Source organism: Gnatocerus cornutus, chromosome 3, assembly GCF_029298725.1.
Source record: "Gnatocerus cornutus isolate USDA-ARS CGAHR chromosome 3, icGnaCorn1.1, whole genome shotgun sequence".
Lineage (NCBI taxonomy): Eukaryota > Metazoa > Arthropoda > Insecta > Coleoptera > Tenebrionidae > Gnatocerus > Gnatocerus cornutus.
The window spans coordinates 18020436-18041496 of NC_142235.1; the positions used below are offsets into that span (position 1 = coordinate 18020436).

General features: G+C 33.7%; 1 protein-coding gene across 1 annotated transcript in view; it reads right to left on the reverse strand.

Annotated features, from left to right (window-relative positions):
- Positions 1 to 21061, reverse strand: part of LOC148177715 (uncharacterized) — a 100835-nt gene that overhangs the window by 30155 nt on the left and 49619 nt on the right. The window contains exon 4 of the mRNA XM_088033026.1: positions 12827 to 12959. Within this exon, the coding sequence (XP_087889152.1) occupies positions 12827 to 12959 (133 nt within the window). The remainder of the gene's footprint in view (positions 1 to 12826; positions 12960 to 21061) is intronic.

A 21061-nucleotide genomic window follows, 5' to 3' on the forward strand; every position in this document is an offset into this window, starting at 1 on the left:
CTGTATTACGTATTTCACTATGGTGATTAATTGAGCCAAATTCCAAAATTTTTGAACCAGGAAGACAACTTTTGGAAATTTTTATTTTACGAATTAACCCAAAAATTTTCGAATTTTTACGAAATATCATAACTTTGAGATTTTTAATGCGAAGACAATGAAATTTTTAGACTTTACACAGGTTTCTTAAGTGTGAGTTGTGAGGTAGCTGCAACTGAGAGGCGAGCGAAGCGAGCTGCACGTTTTTCATCTAAATAAGTCTGGACTAGCTCGCTTCGCTCGTACCTTGATAAATAACTTTGACGCTTTTAATGCTAAAACAATGAAACTTGGGGACGTTGTTACTTTCGACAAGTTTCTTAAGTGTGCTAAATTTCAAAATTTTAGAACGTGGGGGCAATTTTTTAGATTGTTTTATTCTTGGTGGCAATTACAAATTCAAATACTTCTAATAAATAGTATAACTCTAGAATTTTTATGATTAGAAAAGTGAATTTTGACTGTATTACATATTTCAGTGTGCTAATTAATTGTGCTAAATTTTAAAATTTTCAGACTAGAAATAGAACTTTTAAAAAAATATATTTTTCGCGTCGATCAAAAATTTTCGAATTTTCACGAAATATCATAACTTTGACACTCTAAATGCTAAAACAATGAAACTTGAAGATGTTGTTACTTTCGGCAGGTTTCTTAAGTGTGCTAAATACCAAAATTTTAGAACGTAAGAGAAAGGATTTAGAAATTTTTATTTCTGGGGCCAATTAAAAATTCAAAAAAATTCTAATAAATGGTAAATATTTGGTAGTTTTATAGTAATAAAAGTAAACTATGGATGCATTACGTATTTCAGTATGGTGATTAATTGAGCCCAATTCCAAAATTTTCGAACCAGAAAGACAACTTATGAAAATTTTTATTTTACGAATCAAACAGAAATTTTCGAATTTTTACGAAATATCATAACTTTGAGATTTTTAATGCTAAGAGAAAATAAAACTTGGAGACTTTGCACAGGTTTCTTAAGTGTGAAGTAGCTGGAACTGAGAAGCGAGCGAAGCGAGCTGCACTTTTTTTTATCTAAATAAGTCTACACCACCTCGCTTCGTTCGCACATTAATAAATAACTTTGACGCTTTTAATATTAAAACATTGAAACTTGGGAACGTTGTTACCTTCGACAAGTTTCTTAAGTGTGCTAATTTCCAAAATTTTAGAACCTGAGGGAAAATTTTTAGATTGTTTTATTTTTGGTGGCAATTACAAATTCAAATACTTCTAATAAATAGTATAACTCTGGAATTTTTATGATTAGAAAAGTGAATTTTGATTGTATTACATATTTCAGTGTGCTAATTAATTGAGTCAAATTTTAAAATTTTATGACTAGAAAGGCAACTTTGAAAAAAAATATTTTTCGGGTCGATCAAAAATTTTCGAATTTTTACTAAATGTCATAACTTAGACACTTTTAATGCAAAAACAATGAAACTTGAAGACGTTGTTACTTTCGGCAGGTTTCTTAAGTGCGCTAAATTTCAAAATTTTTGAACGAGAGGGAAAATTTTCGAAATTTTGATTTTTGAAACATAAAAAATTCAGATACACAGTTCTTATAAATCGTATAACTCTGGTAGTTTTATGGTAAAAAAACTGAACTTTCGCTACATTTTTTATTTCAAGTCCTTAATTAATTGAACCAAATTACAAAATTTTATAACCTGAGAAACAAATTTTAGAAATTTTCATTTTTCAGATCAACCAAAAATTTCCGAATTTTTCTGAAGCGTCATAACTTTGAGACTTTTAATGCTAAAACAATGAAACTTGGAGACGTTGTTACTTTCGGCAAGTTTCTTAAGTGTGCCAAATTTGAAAATTTTCGAACGTGAGTTAATTTGTGCTTGATGATATCTTCACTCCTTAAGAAAATTGCCCGAGGATGCTCCTTTGTTCCCGTTGTCGGCAACGTTTCGTTTTTACAAAAAACCAACTCAATCAATTGTAGCGCCCTCGGCGATCTCGGAGCGATAAGATCTTCTCGCCGTATGTGTTCCGATACAGATTTCGCAGCATGAGGTTGCCCCGATATACGTCCGGCGTGTGTAATCTATTTGGCGCGGCTATTATTTATAGATTAGCTAGCAGGTTAGAGGAACATTGTTTGTTTGGACCATCATTCACGACCGCCTTCCATTACACACACACTGGTTACCGCGTAACTCCGGTAGCCTCTCTCCGATTACTCTTTCCCACGGTATTGAACCATCTATCTAACCCCGATTTCGGTAACCACCCGGCCACGTCGCGTGACCGTCATAGAAAGAGAGTTCGACACGTTACACAATCACCCATCCTTAAAAAAGAGGAAGATTGCGGAAGCGAAACGCAACGCTTGGGTGTCTTCAGTAGCGAAGAAGGCTATTTGTGTCTTGGCAAATATGTCACCAGTAGTTGAAACTTTCAATGGACCTTGTAGGGGACGATGGGTCATAAAACTGAGATAGTACCCAATAAACAAACACGTGTACATTGTTTTGCGTTTGCAGCATCTGCAGACGGAGACTTTGTTGTTGAGCACTTGGTGGCTTTGGGACGGCAGTTTTTTCTACCGGAGTGCTAAAGGTCAGGGGACTTTCTAGGCGTTTGATGGAAGACCATTTCGTTACTGTCGTAAAAGAGACGACCTTTGCGTAACTGAAAATGTTGACTTATGGTTGCATGAAGCGTAAATATTTGACATTTGTACAGTCTGTGATTCGACACTTTTTTCTTCTTCCTCTCGGGACGGTTCTTCAATTTTTTTACTCTATCTCTACAGTTCTTTTATTTTTAATTTTTGATGTTTCTAATTTTCCCAAAAATTCTTTTGATTTTCTGGTTTAAAAGTTAATTCTATGGGGTTTTTTGATAACTTTCTACTCTGTAAGACTATGGGAAGGCTAAGTAATTTGAATAAAAAATCGAGGATTAGTAAAAAAATATCAGAAAAGAGTTTCTATGTTTGTTTGCTTATCTAGAATAAGCACTAAAACGTTTTCCTCTTAACAGTGCGCGGAGTATTCCTTTCTTAACAAAAAACAACCTTCCAGCGAGGCGTGCCGAGCGTTTATCGCGTTTTACTAATTAATTGAGTCAAATTACAAAATTTTAGAGTTTGAAGTGAAAATTTTAGACATTTTTATTTTTAGATCGAATTCAAAATTCTGAAAAACTATAACTTTGGTAGTTTATTATATACTCTTAGTTCGCTAATTAATTGAGCTAAAATACAAAATTATAGAACGAGAAATCTAAATTTTAGCAAGTTTTAGAAATTTTTATAACAGGATAGACCAAAATTGTTTTAATTCTTTCAAAATGTCATAATTTTGACACTTATAATGCTAAAACAATGAAATTTTGATATATTGCTACTTTCGATAGGTTTCTTGAGTGTGCAAAATTGCAAAATTTTAGAACGTGAAGAAATTTTTTTTGAAATTTTTATTTTTGAGACCAGTTAAAATTTGCAGATTTCTAATAAATTGTATAATTCTTTTAGTTTTATGATTATAAAAGCGAACTTTGGCTACATTGCTTGTTTTATTACGTTAATTGACTAAGCCAAATTTCAAAATATTAGGACAAGAGAAACAGATTTTAGAAATTCTTATTTTTCGGATCAAACAAACATTTCTGAATTTTTACGAAATGCCATAACTTTGCCACTTTTAATGATAAAACAATGAAACAAAATTTTAGAACGTGAGGAATTTTTTTTTAAATTTTCATTATTGGAACCAATTAAAATTTCGCAGATTTCTAATAAATTGTATAAGTCTTTTAATTTTATGATTAGAAAAGCGAACTTTGGCTACATTGCTTGTTTTATTACGCTAATTGACTAAGCCAAATTACAAAATATTAGGACAAGAGAAACAGATTTTAGAAATTTTTATTTTTCGGATCAAACAAACATTTCTGAATTTTTACGAAATGACACTTTTAATGATAAAACAATGAAACTTGGACACATTGTTACTTTCGGCGAGTTTTTTAAGTGTCAAATTGCAAAATTTTATATCGCGAGAAATTTTTTTTAGAAATCTTTATTCTTGGGGCCAATTAAAAATTCAAATATTTCTAATAAATGGCATAACTCCGGCAGTTTTATGGTTAGAAAAGTTAACTTTGGCTGCATTACGTGCTAATTAATTTAGCCAAATTTCAAAATTTTCACACAAGAAATGCAACTTTTAGAAATTTTTATTTTACGGATCAACCAAAAATTTTCGAATTCTTCCGAAATATCGAAACTTTGATACTTTTAATGCTAAAAGAATGAAACTTTTGGACGTTATTGTTGTTTTCGCGGTAGGTGAGCTGTGAGGTAGCTGCAACTGAGAGGCGAGCGAAGCGAGCTGTTCTTTTTTCATCTAAATAAGTCTACACTAGCTCGCTTCGCTCGCACCTTGATAATTAATTTTGATACTTTTAATGCTAAAACAATGAAACTTGGAGACGTTGTTACTTTTGGCAAGTTAAGTGAGCCACATTGCAAAATTTTAGAACATGAGGGAAAATTTTTAGACATTTTTGTTTTTGAGCTCAATTAAAAATTCAAATATTCCTAGTAAATGGCATAACTCTGGTCGTTTTCTGGCTAGGAATGTAAATTTTAGCTGTATTGCGTATCTCAGTGTGCTAATTAATTGAGCTAAATTTCAAAATTTTTGGACAAAAAAGACAACTTTTAGAAATTTTTATTTTTCAGGTCATTCAAAAATTTTCGAATTTTTATTTTTCGGCAGGTTTTTTAAGTGTGCCAAATTTAAAAATTTTTGAACGAAAAGGAAATTTTTTATAAATTTTGATTTTAAGATAAATTAAGAATTCAGATACACATTTCTTATAAATCGAATCACTCTGGTAGTTTTATGACAAAAAAAGTGAACTTTGGCTACATTTTTTATTTCAGCCAAATTACAAAATTTTAGAACCTGAGAAACAAATTTTAGGAATTTTTATTTCTCGGATTAAACCAAAAATTTCCGATTTTTTATGAAACGTCATAACTTTGACACTTTTAATGCTAAAACAATGAAACTTGGAGGCGTTGCTTCTTTCGGCAGGTATATTAAATGTGCCAAATTGCAAAATTTTAGAACGTGAGGAAGAAATATTAGAAATTTTTGTTTTTGCACTAAATTAAAAATTCCAAAATTTTCAACAAATTTTAAAACTCATCTTTGGGGTTCATTCTAACTTTAGCTCGGTCATTGATAAGTCAGATTACAAAATTTTACGGCAAAAATTCCTCGCAGGAATTGATTTTTGACTATTTAGCATCTTTTAATTTTTTGAGTTACTTTCGCATTCTTCTTTTTTCTTTAACTTTTCTTCTGCCCAAGCTTTCCAGATTCGTGTTTTATTCACTGTACGCCATCTTGAAACCGCCATTTTTCCATATAACGCTCAAGATTTCTTTCGGAAACTGCCAGGACCTTTAGTGCAGTTATTTAAATGCTTATAGCCGCAGTCCCGTCCAAGAATTTTGAAGACGAATTTAGAAAGTTGAACGATAAGGAATTTGTCCAGTTTATAAACAAAATTTGTCTCTCATTATCAAAGAATCTCGCCCACTTGTAGCCTATTTGGTGCGTTTTTACGACGCTTTGTCTTTTTCCCCGAAGTTGTAAAAATTCTTTAGCCATCTTTCAATCGCTGACCTTAGAAGTGTTGAGTTCACTTATGTTCCATTAGTGTTAGAAGATGATATAGTAATTATAGCCATACTGAGAAGGATTTGCACACTTCTTGAACATGAATGGGTATTACGGCAGTGAAATGCAAACAGAACGAAGGGATCCGAACGGTAAAAATGACACTGAAAAATATAATGTGAGGCAATAAAACACTGCCTTTTACTAGAACGTACCGGCAGAAATAATGTGTATCAAGGTCTCGAATAGAGAGTACATATGACCATACGTACATTCAAATTATTTTTATGGGACATTTTTCTCAAGTCGTTGAATAAATTGGAAAAACACTCAAGTACCGCCGACGACGCCTTTCAAAAAATCGCCGAATCGTCCGATTTTAATCTACCGACTAATTAAACTCACTGTATATAGCAATGCGTCGTCTTATCTAGATCCTCTCCAAGATATTAGAATTAATTTCAGCGGTTCGCCTGTCTCTCCGTCCCAAGTGTAGGCGTCGCTTGAAAACTGCATTGATTGTGATGTTAAAAGTGTGCCGTAGCGGTTTACCGGAATGACCTTAGACCTTCGGGTCAACCCAACAAGTATGCGCATAATTTGCCGTTGTCATACACAATTTGCGTACGCCTGCGTTACATCCATACCCACTTCCGCATGGAAACCTAAAGTTTGGCTCAAGCTCCTGTCAGAATGATGAATACTTCCAACGATTCTTCACTACAATCTCTGCTCATCCTCCTCAATTCACACGCGGAAACGTATAATTTCCGCGCTAATCGCCAATGAAAGTCTAATGGTCTAATCATTACTCCGAGGAGTACACGCGATCATCATGGAGATCGTAGCTGTAAACCATTTTTGCCCGTCATTATTGGAACGTCTTTTTTGCTCTTGGACATTTGTCAAACGATTGACGGAGAAAGGCAGGAAAATTGCCCACAAAAGCTCAAAAACAAAGGAATTTCCGGACAGTTTGCCCCGGTCTCCTTCAAAATTCGGCCCCTGCAAATTTGTCCCTGAACTCTACGTATTTGCGATCACATACAATCAAAATGTAATTCGTTTTTCAAATTTAGGGAAAGAGCACCGAATATTGGATGGTGGCCTAATTTTGGATACCCTAACTCAGTTTGGAAAAGCGAACCATTACAAAAATAACAACACGAAAGTCTTTTGTGTTAATTTGAATATTTTGTTTGCGCGGGTTAAATACGTTTATTTATTATAAAATTTGAGTTATTGGGTGAGTAAATCATATTTAATGTTTGTTTTATGTTTGTTTTATAGTCAAAATCAATAGAATTTAATAATCTGGCATAATGAATACCGATTTTTTCTCTCCGAAACAAAGTATGCTAAATCCCTAATATTGGATACTTTGGTGCGCTCAATATTAGATATTCAATATTAAGTAACCATGTAATTGAATGCTACACAAGGTGTTTATAAATGTTTCTAGCGTCAAGGGTGGCTATGAAATGTCAAAGAAATTTGCCGCTCATTATAAATGTGGGTTTAGATTTTTCAACTGACATTTGTAGTTAACCTCAATCATAGAACAAAGTAAGTTTTGAGAAGAAAACTGTTCTAGTTGTGATTTGAAACCTGAAAATTAAAAATTTGGACACAAAAACGAAAAACTGAAACATCGTTGACGTAAGTAACATTATAAATAATTTTCAAGATAGTTATATTCACTATAAAAACAAAGCGGCAAAGTAGTGCACGACAGGAATTTATAAACACCAACACCGCAATCTTCCCCTGCATTACAACCGGCAACGTTGCCTAGGGAGATTTTTGGTGAGAAAATAGTTGTCAAATTTTTGACATTTCTGAAAATTAGGCAGTGTTTCCGTTAAAAACGTTTCTTTTACAGCCTGTTGGATTGCAAATCAAATGATTTAATAGTGAAAAAACTCGGCACAGCCTGAAAGGCCGTTTTGTGTAATCAAATTGTCAATTAGGCAGCTAACCTATTAGATTTTATCACCAAAAAGTCACCATCGACGACGTTGCCGGTTGTAAAGTTGTGGGAGAGTGCGGTGTTGGTGGTTTTTTAATAAAAAAACGGACTTTATAGAACGTATTGGACGTCGTTGACTAGATTTTTATTAATTTTTACGACTAATTTTCAGTTACTTAAATTCCTTAAAATAAAATTAAAACTTTGAGATAAATAAAAACAACATTACGTATTAACTAAAAATTTTCAAATTTTTACGAAATGTCATAATACTCATAACTTTGACACTTTTTATGCTAAAAGAAAAAATAAAACTTGGGGACTTTTGTTGCTGTCGACAGGTTTCTTAAGTATGAGTTGTGGGGCAGCTGCAATTGGGAGGCGAGCGAAGCGAGCTATACTTTGGCAGCCAGAAAAGTGTACACTAGCTCGCTTCGCTCGCAACTTTGACGCTTTTAATGATAAATCAATGAAACTTTCAGCGGCTTTTTTAAAAATGCCAAATTGCAAAATTTTTTTAGAAATTTTTATTCTTAGGGCCAATTAAAAATTCAGATATTTCGAACAAATGGCATAACTTTGGTAATTTTATAGTTAGAAAAGTGAACTTTGGTTGCATTATGTAGCTCAGTGTCCTAATTAATCGAGCCCGAAATTTCAAAATTTTTGGAAAAGAAATACAATTTTTAGAAATTTTTATTTTACGGATCGACAAAAAATTTTGAAATTTCCATGGAATGACATAACTTTAACACTTTTAATGCTAAAAGACTGAAACTTGGAGACGTTGTTACTTTCGGCGGGTTTTTAGTGTAGCAAACTGCAAAATTTTAAAACACGTGGATTTTTTTTAGAAATTTCTATTCTTGGCGCCAATTAAAAATTCAAATATTCCTAATACATGGCATAACAATTTTTTGTACGTGTTCTCTATAAATTTTTTTATTTACCAGTGACAATTTTATTATATTTGATTTTGTTAATTGCAGTAGATCGAATTTTCTTTGTACATAAATAGCTAACAATTGTGTTGCAGATATCAATTTTAGGTAAAAATATATAAATCACATTCTTCAATTATCGTTAAAGATCACACCGGAACGAATTAAACTGGGGACAAATTGCATTGGGGAGAAATTGACCGGGGGACGAATTGGTCGTATCCTAAACCAAGAGCTGGGAATCTCTTCTTATCTGCCTTCAATTAGCGGCGAGATAAAACTTGTCAGTCCACATCAAACCGACCGGATTTTATGTCGCCAAATTAGTGCGAATAATTTAAATTAATTTAAACAAATCGTCCGGCAAACTACCGAATTATGTAAATTGAACGTACCTAATAAATTCATTTTAAGAATCTACTCGTATTTGCATATACTAATATCAAATCCCTCACACCTCTCCAAAATCGTCGCACAATTAATTAGAGCTTATGCAGAACACGGCGCATTATTAAGTACCCACTTAGTACGAACACAGGAACTGAAACTGAAACTGAGTCGTCGATTAACTTCTCACGTAAACGCGACTCGACTTAAGATTACCTTACAAATATTTCGCATTTGTGGTAATCATGCGAGATAAATTATTATGACTCGCTTAATAAAATATTATGAATGTATGGTAGGTGTCGTGAGTAAATTAGAAAACGAATACGCTCATTTATAATGCTCATTGAGATTGCGAATGTTGAATACGCGAAGAATGCAAACTCGCGCGAATGCTCATTATGCGATATCGCGGCATTCACGGAGGGCTCGGATCTAAATTAGGTTTAAGATGAATTATAGGTGTTAGGAGACGTGAGAACTTCATTAAAATCCGTGGCGACTGAGGAAATTAGATTTGATTGGAAATGAAGGTAAATACGATTGTTCTGCTCTAATAAGAATTTGTTCATGCAGTCCTGAGTCCTGGTTTTTGAGACAAACTGGTTTTAACTAGGACGATTAGTTGGACAACGATCAAACTCAATTAGATTATGTTGATTTTAAGGCTACTGGAACCTGTTGATTTATCCTAGGCCAAACCAGTTTGGCTTTTAAGTCGACTTTATGCGAACGAACTAGTTTGATTTATGGAGGTGTGGGGTTGGTGAAATTGGGTGACGAGCGAAGCGAAAAAGTATACACTAGCTCGCTTCGCTCGCACCTTAAACAGTAAAGTTTGGAGACATTGTGAGTAGAGAAACAAATTTTCGAAATATTTACGAAATGCCATCATTTTGGCACTTTTAATGCTAAAACAATGAAGTTTGGTGGCAGTGTTAACTCTGATAGTTTTATGGTTAGAAGTGAACTTTGGCTACACTACGCATTTCAGTGTGCTAATTGATTGAGTGAAATTTCAAATTTTTCGGACAAGAAATACAACTTTTAGAAATACAACTAAATATTTTCGAATTTTTACGAAATGTTATAACTTTGACACTTTTAATGCTAAAAGAATGAAACTTGGACACGTTATTTTTGCTGACAGCAGGTTTCTTAAGTGTGAGTTGTAGGGCAGCTGCAATTGAGAGGCGAGCGTAGCGAGCTATACTTTGACGCTTTTAATAACAAAGCAATGAAACTAGGAGACGTTGTTACTTTCAGCGCCTTTTTTAAGAGTGCTAAAGTGCAAAATTTTAAAGCGCAAGGAAAATTCTTTAGAAATTTTTATTCTTAGGGCCAATTAAAAATTCAGATCTTTCGAACAAATGGCATAACTCTGGCAATTTTATAGTTAGAAAAAGCGAACTTTGGTTGCATTTTGTATCTCAGTGTCCTAATTAATTGAGCCAAATTTCAAAATTTTCGAACAAGAAATACAACTTGAAATACAAGTGTGAATTGTGGGGTAGCTGCAATTGGGAGGCGAGCGAAGTGAGCTGTACTTTTTGGTCGCCAGAAAAAAGGACACTAGCTCGCTTCGCTCGCAGTTTTGACACTTTTAATGATAAAACAATGAAGCTTGGAGACTTTGTTACTTTTGGTGGGTTTTATAAGTGTAGCAAATTGCAAAATTTTAAAACACGTGGAAAATTTTTTAGAAATTTTTATTCTTGGAGCCAATTAAAAATTCAAATATTCCTAATAAATGGCATAACTCCGGTTGTTTTATGGATAGAAAAATGAAATTTGGTTGCATTACGTATCTCAGTGTGCCGATTAATTGAACCAAATTTCAAAATTTTCAGACCAGGAAAACAACTTTTGGAAATTTTTCTTTTTCATATCAACGAAAAATTTTAAATTTTTACGAAATGTCATAATTTTGACATTTTTAATGCTAGAAGAATAAAACTTGGAGACGTTATTACTTTCGGCAGGTTTTTTAAGTGTCAAAATTTTAATTGCAAAATTTTAGAACGCGATAAAAAATTTTTGATATTTTTATTTTTGAGGCTAATTACAAATTAAAATATTTCTATAGAATTGGCATAACTTTGGTAGTTTTATGCTTAGAAAAAGAAAGTTTGGCTACATTACGTATTTCAGTGTGCTCATTAATTGAGCCAAATTTCAAAAATTTTCGGACAAGAAATACAACTTTTAGAAATTTTTAGTTTACGAATCAACGAAAAATGTTCGAACTTTTACGAACTGTTATAACTTTTTTCTATTTCGCGTTCATAATGAAGATATTTCGATACGCGTTTGAGCTTATTTTGGTGTCGTAATCGACCAATCCCGTGCCAATATTTCCAGGGGCATTTATTTTTCTTAGGTTTGCAGAAGGCAAACCATCAACCTGCCGTCAACGTTGACAATTTAGATTTTGGTTTTGAAAAACCATGATAAATCGATCAATGCACTATTATTTCTTGTTGTACTTGGCTTAATAATTCATCAGAGAAAAACCCTTGGATGCAAGAGAAAGAACCATCATGATCATGATCAACACCTTCGCTCTCTTGGCACTCTTGCGCTCCGGTAACCTCAAAACGTCACACCTGTCAAACTGACTGAAATTAGAGTTGGCTACTTCGATTTTTTTTCCTGAACATTTTGCAAATGCCAACTACCCTAACATTCCCTAGATTTCGAAATCAAGTTTTTTCGTTTAAAATAAGGCGAAATAGAAAAATAGCGTATGATACTTGTTCATAATGCATTTTGCCGCACTTAATACTTTATGACACTCCTCGCCGCGCTCGTCGTGTCCTAAAAACGTGCGTGCGGCAAAATGTTCATTATGAAACGCGTTTCATAATATACTATTTAGTTTTTCAGTTTTAATGCTACGAGAATAAAATTTGTAGACGTTATAGCTTTCGGTAAGTTTCTTAAGTCTGCTAAATTGCAAAATTTTTGAACATGTGGGAAAAATTTTGGAAATTTTTATTTTTCGGACGAGTAAAAAATTGAAATATTTCTAACAAATATTTGAATAACTGGTAGTTTTACAGTTAGAAAAATGAATTGTGACAGAATTAGTACTAATTACAATGGCCAAATTACAAAATTAACAAATTTGTGGATGAACGAAAAATTTTTGAATTTTTACGAAACGTCATAACTTTGAAACTTTTATTGCCAAGACAATGATTGTTACTGTCGGCTGCAATTGGGAGGCGAGCGAAGCGAGCTGTACTTTGGCATGCAGAAAACTGTACACTAGCTCGCTTCGCTCGCGCCTCTAAATAGCTTTGACAGTTTCAATGCTAAAACAGCAATCTTTGTGAGCAGCCAGTTATGTACACAGGCTCGCTTCGCTCGCCCCCTTTCAAAAAACCTCCGGAAATCGAAATCGGTCGTAAACGTGAGCGCCGTTGACAATGCAGCAGCGTCTCTTCCTCTCCATCTAAGTGGGCCGTGCATCTTGTAAGCCTCAGATAAAGCAAGCACGACTTGAAGATTCTCAACACATCAATTTTACCAACATCATCCATTATATGAGGACGTGAGCAGTAACGGCTCGCCGTCGTGTGCGTGTGTGGGAGAACCGTTCCGTCGTCGTGTCTTCCCTTCATAGATGGCGACACGGTCGAAAGCGAGCGATTTGCAATTTAAACGCGGCATTTACATAAGTGTATGTCTTTGTCAACGAATTTGACACGGCTTATTACATACGATCGCACAATGAGTAATGATAAAGAACGGAAGACTGCACGCTTGTCATTTGCATACAATGGCGCCAATTTTTGAATTGGCGGCGAGGCGGGGCTCACCTGGTGGCGGTTGGACTTTACTCGGAGGCGCCGGGTTCCTCAACCTTTGGGGTGGGTATTTGGGGACTTGCAAGACGACCGGCGTCTTGACGCTGAGGTCCACGGGCTCCATCTGGACTGGGGGGCCTTCCGCCTAGAAAAAAAAATGGTTTTAAGTAAGAAACAAGTTTATTGCTCAACGGAACAATTAATTCCAATTGTAAAGCGGCGAGCAAGAACACGTCCGCGCGAGCTGAAATAGCAATGGTTCGCGATCGGTCCCTTGCGGTGCGCCGTCCGAAATTAATTACAGCGTCGCCATATTTCAAGCTGGCATTGTTGTGCGTGGTTCTAAGATAATTAGTGTAGCCTTTGCCAACAGCGCAACCCGTAAATAAACATTAATGAATAGTGCCGCGGCAATTACCGGCCGTAATTAAACAGTGATGCTCTTTACCGATGTATAATGTTGTACACGTTAGCCTGTTTGTGTCTAATGATGTCAGACGATCCATCTTATATGGCCATTATGGTCGACCTTAATAGATGCAGGTGAATTAAAACGAACGGACGTAATCCTGACGATATTAATAGGTGATGCAAGTTGATGCACGTGCAAAGAATATGCCACACATGGATTAAAGGCGACAACGAACACGTACGCCCATGGAAAAAAGACGTGCGTGGGCACACAAGTCAACCGCGAAGACGCCCAGAGAACCACCTGGGAAGCCACCGGAGGTGATCTATTGATGGATTTCGACGGCCGCGAGCAGTGACAGCTTGTGGAAAAGTAATTAGGGCGCTCATTATGCTGTTGCCTCGAAAAATTAACTTAATTACCTAAAGTAATTAGCTGTTTACGAGGTGACTGTAATCGATATGACAGATTAGCGAGAGTTGCTCAGAATGTGGACGCATGGATATGGATTTTTTCCTGGGGGGATACCTAGATGTAGACCTGCGGACTCGCTTTCAAAATGACTATTAAACCAAATCTTGCGTTGCGAAAACGACAAGCTGGCGCATTTTAGACGGGGAAATTGACGACTTCTTTGGAATTTGGAATTTGGTGGACACTTAACTGTTTTCACAACTCTTATAAATTGTCCCAAATTAGACAATTTTTGAACAAAAAACAGAAATTTACTAATTTTTATTTTGAAATTTGACCAAAAATTTTCGAATTTTGATTAAATTTCAACTTTGTCATTATTAATGCTAAAAGGGTAACTTTTCGAGACTTTTATACTCCCAGCATAATTATATTGCAAGATTTTAGAACATGAAAACATTTTTAGAGGTTTTTTCTTGAAGAACAACTCGAAAAGTTGATCTTTAGTTCTTTGGTAGTTATAAAAACAAACTTGGGCGGCATTTCTACTTTTAACGAGTTAATTTATTGAAATGAATTACAAAATTCGAGAACAAGAAATTTTTTTTGAAAATATTTTTTGAACGGCCCAAAAATTTTCGACTTTTGATTAAATTTCAGATTTTTGACACTTTTAACGCTAATACTACAAAATTTGGAGAACTTCTTACTTTCGGCAGGTTTCTTTAGTGTACCAAATTGCAAAATTTTTGAACGCGAATAAAATTTTTTAGAAATTGAAAATTTTGATATTTCTAATAAATGGTATAACTCTGGAAGTTTCATAATTAGAAAATTGAATTTTGGCTGAATTAATACTTTCGAATCGCTAATTAAATAAAAAAATTACAAAATTTTAGGACAAAAGGAATCAATTTTAGAAATTTTTAATTTACGGATCCACAAACAATTTTGGAATTTTTTCGAATTGTCGTAACTTAGACAATGTTTATGCTACAAGATTAAGATTTGGAGACGTTGTTACTTTCGGCAGGTTTCTTAAGTGTGCCAAATTGCAAAATTTTCGAACGTGCGGGAAAAATTTTTGAAATTTATATTTTTCCGACGAGTAAAAAATTAAAATATTTCTATTATTTGGTATAACTTTTTAGTTAGAAAATTGAATTCGGGCTGAAATAAAATTTTCAACTGGCTTATTAAATGAGTCGAATTACAAAATTTTAGGACAAAAAGAATTTTTATTTTATCAACCAAAAATTTTCGAATTTTTACGAAATGTCATAAGTTTGACATTTTTAATGCGACAACAATAAAATCTGAAGACGTTGTAACTTTTAGCTGGTTTATTAAGTGTGCCAAATTTTCGAACGTGAGGGAAAAATTTTGGAAATTTTTTTTTGGACCAGTAAAAAATTCAGAAAAAAATATTTAGGCCGAATTCATACTTTCAACTCGGTAATAGCAATGTTACATTTGGCTGTAATCGAGAGGCGAGCCAAGCGAGCTGTACTTCCGCAGCCAAAAAAGTGTACACTAGCTCGTTTCGCTCGCACCTTGAAAAATAACTTTGTCACTGTTAATTCTACAACAATAAAATTTAGAGAAATTGTTCCTTTCGACAGGCTTATTAAGTGCGCCAAATTGCAAAATTTTAGATTTATTTTTATTTTATTTAATTTATTTTAATTTATTTTTTTTGACAAATTTCAAATTTTCCGTGTCTTAGTTTTAAGATTTGTGGCAATTTCGAGTCTCAGTTTTCTCGGTTTTTACATTCAATTGAGATCCCGACCAAGTTGACACTTTTATCAACTGACAAAAATCCAGATCCGTATCAGTCCGAAAATTAATCAAGTGAAAGTCCGAAGGTGTTGCTGATAAACCTAAAAATTATCTTTGACATTTTTATTCATAGCCAACGGTATTCAAGTGGAAATGACCTGTGCTGTTTAGAAATTGAATATTTTATTACTTATATACCTACGATAAAAATCACATTGCTCCGGGCGCAAATTTACCTCCTACCGCCTCTGTACCCGTGATATATTAATGTAGCCCCGCTTTAAAAAATAGAAGAATTTTTTTTTCTCCTCCATCACCATCATCTTCTAAACTTTCAATTTGCGCGTATTAACTGGTTACAATCCCACGTGAAATATTGGCGTATAGGCGTACGGTGGTACCCATTAATCATCCACTACCGGTCCGGTAGAACTCCAATTTGTCATTAAACTGGAAATCTATCCGATTTTTTTTTGGTGGCGCTTGAACGAACACGGATGGTGGTACTATTTTTCAGCTCTTGCAAAACATTAAAATCCGATATTATGTAACGACTCCATTATGAGGTAATGGTACCTCGTTATTACGAATAATCTATTAATAAATCTTACTAGGAAACCATTTAGTCGTTGTCCAAATCGGTTTGTAAGTTCGGGACGCTGCAGCGGTACGACCTGGAGGTGGCCACCCACCGGACTCCACATTAAGATTTTTGTCTTTTGCTCGTTAAGCAACTGTGATGTCTTCATTACTACATTTTTGATTTGTACGGTACCACCTAAGGCAATAATAAATCGCACCACTTTTAAATGACACGTGTAGTACCTTAAAGCACTATACTTGGCCCCGATATTATCTTCGATGGTCAACGAAACGTCTTGTTTAATCGAGAGTAATGTGTTTATAAACCAACAAAAATTACACTTAATGTTGGATTTGTAAAGACTTGACCCTGTTGTTCGAAATGGTACTCCAGCGTTTATCGAAATTACAAGGATTATCTGCTCCCACATAAATTACATCGTAACACCAAAGCATACAGAAACAAGGATGATAACTGCACAGATTTTATCAGGATTTGCTTCAAGGAAATAAATATCTCTACTGCGACCTTTGACTGGGATTTGCAATTTCGTCGGAGCTGAATTTGTCGTGGTACAATTGCGTCCAAAACTAATGTACAAAACATTTTTACCCCTAGAACTTTTGGGTTGGTCTGCTTGAGATCTGAGCAGTCAGTTTTAGTCAGACAACCAAATTTTATTAACAACTCACTAAACAACTCAATTAAATTAATCTCGCATTTAAGTTTGATTGCTCACATTTGATGGAATTAAAAATTTGACAATACTAGTGTTGTTAAATGTGTCTTTTCGCAATTTCTTGATTTTGCTAAGCTGTTTACATCATGGATACTACTTAGCTATGACAAACTAGCATTTATAATTTTTGAAGCATCAATTTATACATTTTCTAGTTTTAGGTTTTCAAACATAGTTTTTCAGGTGTAAAAACCCCAATAACGTTATTTGGTTTCGTAAAAATCTTTGATCTAAATTAAGGATTAAATTTTGTTTCTGTAAACCGGGTGCATGATTTTTTGAATTATTTTTCTCTAGCTATAAAATATTGTTTTTTCAACTTTGACATAAAAATACATTTTCTGTCATTGTTTGAGACCTAAGAACCTCAAATTTTCTTATTTTTTTCACTAGTAATTAACTTGTGTTTCTACTAACTAGTAAGTGAAAAAGTTACAAAACAATAAGAGCAAGTGATTTGACATGTCAAAATTGACAATTATATTTTTATTTAATTTAATCGAAATTCGAAAAATTTTAACCTGAACTTTTAAGATAATCTAATTTTTAATCATTCGTCAACTCTATTATTATAAGTTCACCTTAGATTAAAACAATACTCAACTTCACACGTTGAGTTATAATTAGAAACTTGAATTTTGGCTGAATTAATATTTATTATTGAATGAGCTAAATTGCAAAATTTTAGGACAAGAAGAACACATTTCAAAAATTTTTATTTTACTGATCAACCAAAAATTTTGGAATTTTTGCGAATTGTCATAACATAACAGACACTTTTAATGCTACAAGATTAAAATTTGCAGACGTTGTTACTTTCGGCAGGTTTCTTAAGTGTGCCAAATTGCAAAATTTTTGAACGTGAGGGAAAATTTTTGATAATTTCTATTTTTTGGACGAGTAAAAAATTCAGATATTTTTAACAAACAGTATAACTCTAGTAATTTAGCAGTTAGAAAAATTAATTTTGGCAGAATTATGTAATACTTTCGACCTTTTAGCCAAATTACAAAATTTTAGGACAAACTTTGACATTATTAATGCTAATAGGGTAAACTTTTCGAGACTTTTATACTCCTAATCATAATAATATTGCAAGATTTTAGAACATGAAAATATTTTTAGAGGTTTTTAATTGTAGAACTAGTCAAAAAGTTGATCTTTGGTAGTTAGGCAGTTATAAAAACGAACTTGTTCTACTTTTAGCGAAAAAATTTATTGAACTAGATTACAAAATTTGAGAACAAGAAATTTTTTTTGAAAATATTTTTTGAACAACCCAAAATTTTCGACTTTTGATTAAATTTCAGAACTTTGACACTTTTAACGCTAATACTCCAAAATTTGGAGAAATTGTTACTTTCGGCAAGTTTCTTTAGTGTACCAAATTGCAAAATTTTTGAACGCAAAATTTTTAGAAATTTTAATTTTCGGGATCAATTCATAATTTTCATATTTCTAATAAATGGTTTAACTCTGAAAGTTTTATAATTAGAAAATTGAATTTTGACTGAATTAATACTTTCATCTCGCTAATAGAATAAGCCCAATTACATAATTTTAGGACAAGAACAAATTTTGGATAATTTTACTTTACGTATCAAAATTTTTTGAATTTTTACGAAATGTTATAATTTTGACATTTTTAATGCTACAAGATTAAAATTTGGAGAAATTGTTACTTTCGGCAGGTTTCTTTAGTGTACCAAATTGCAAAATTTTCGAACGCGAGGCAAAAAAATTTAGAAATTTAGATTTTTGAAACCAATTAAAAATTCTGATATTTTCAATAAATGGTGTAACTATGGAAGTTTTATAATTAGAAAATTAAATTTTGGCTGAGTTAATACTTTTGAATCGCTAATTAAATAAAAAAATTACAAAATTTTAGGACAAAAGGAATACATTTTAGAAATTTTTAATTTTCGGATCCACAAAAAATTTTGGAATTTTTTCGAATTGTCGTAACTTGGACAATGTTAATGCTACAAGATTAAGATTTGGAGACGTTGTTACTTTCGGCAGGTTTCTTAAGTGTGCCAAATTGCAAAATTTTTGAACGTGGGGGAAAAATTTTGGAAATTTAAATTTTTCCGACGAGTAAAAAATTAAAATATTTCTAATATTTGGTGTAACTCTAGCAGTTTTATAATTATAAAATTGAATTCAGGCTGAATTAATATTTTCAACTCATTAAATGAGCCAAATTATAAAATTTGGGACAAGGAGAACACATTTTAGAAATTTTTATTTTATCAACCAAAAATTTTGGAACTTTTATGAAATGTTATAAGTTTGACACTTTTAATGCTACAACAATAAAATTTGAAGACGTTGTAACTTTTGGCTGGTTTCTTAAGTGTGCCAAATTGCAAAATTTTCAAACGTGGGGGAAAAATTTTGAAAATTTTTGTTGTTTGGACGAGTAAAAAATTCAGAGATTTTTAACAAACAGTATAACTCTAGTAGTTTAGCAGTTAGAAAAATTAATTTTGGCAGAATTAATACTTTCAACCTGCTAATTGCAATAGTCAAATTACAAAATTTTAGGACAAGTGGAACAAATTTGAAAATTTTTTTTTTGTGGATTGACCAAAAATTTTTGAATTTTTACGAAACGTCATAACTTTGACACTTCTGATGCTAAGACAATGAAACTTAGAGACGTTGTTACTTTTGGCTGTAAATGAGAGGCGAGCGAAGCGAGCCGTTACTTGGGCATCCAAAAAAATGTACACTATATTTGTCTCTATGTCCTGAAACTTTATTTCTAAATATTTTTTTCCTAATTTAAGTAAATTTGAATCAACAAAAAGGCCGAAATATAAATAAACGCACCAAAATATTTATACGTTTCTTTTACCATCACAGCACAGCACAATAAGATCTAAATAATTTTAGAATAGGGTTTTTGCAAACACTGAAGAATTACCATTTTATGACTACCCAGATGTGTACCAAGGTTGTACCCGTTTTAAGGTAAAAAGATTTCTGAAAGTGTGACAATTCAAGTAGTACCGGAACTTCGGAGGCGTCCTTGGTGCACCGAAGTGACGCCACTGGTACTGTTGTCAGTAGCACAACATCGAACCCTGGGCTGGACGAGATGATACCAGCACGTGACCTACCGGTTCTTTCGCAACGTCTCTTTATCAATCCGAACGGCCTCTCACTTGCCGCAACCGCGGCGGCAGCTCATCGTCACAACCTCAGTTTCTTGATAGATATACCGCTGATAAGTGGAATGTTGTAAATAACGCAACAACCGCACGGAACTTTTACTATCCCTCGATGTAACACACATCAAGGCGAATTTTTGCTTCTTCGACATCAATAAACGATTCACGTTTCCACGTTTTTTCCTCTTCGCATGAAAGTAGCGAATTCACATGAAGATGCGCTAAGGTGGTACCGAGAGATGGTTTCCATTAGGCGGTAATGATAGGCGCACATTCGCCAGATGTTGAGCGCTGGAATTATCTAACTGTAAATTTATTGAGGCGCCCAAGACACCCATCCTGGTGGTACGTAAACGATGCTTTGTTGGGAACTGATCGAGGCGACTTGGAACTATGAAATTTAATTAGAAGGCTGCGCCGAGTGATGGTCATATGTTTAGATGGAAGAAGAATGGAACATGCAGAAGAGACTTCCTGCTGAGCCACCGTTGCCTCATAATATGATGATTGTACGAGGGATGATCGAAATGAAGGTACTACACTTCAAGGTTAATTACATCTTTCGTAACAGTCACGTAGCGTGTATATGGGGAAGCTTGACTTTAAGTGTTGATTTTCCTTAAATAGAGCAGAATTTTAATTTGGTTTTAGTACGAGCAACCAGAATCCATTTAGCAGGTTTGGACAGAGACTTTTAGGGAGAATGTGCAAAAAGATCAGTGGGGGATGACTAATTCTGTCGATATCTCGCTTATTCACGGAGAAAACTTAAACTATTTGTGCTAGTTTTACGCAGAATTTCACGACAAATCCAAAACTGTGCGACTTTTTCACGTACGCCAATAAATAACTGAATTAGTGGTTATTTAAGTTGCCAATAGCTGCTTTTCGGTTTCTAATTCAGACACGGTCGATATCTCGCTTATTTATAAAATAATTTTTAAAGTATTGGTACTCATTTTACACAGAATTTCACGTAGAATCCAAAAAGGTAAGATTCGTTAACATCGGTCAAAAAATAACTGAGTTATTAGCGACCAAAGTTTCGGATATTGGATTTTGAGTTGCAAAATTTTCTAAAAGAAAAACTAAAAAAGATTTTGAAAAACGGTTTGCGCCATCGCCTCAAAAGTCGAAA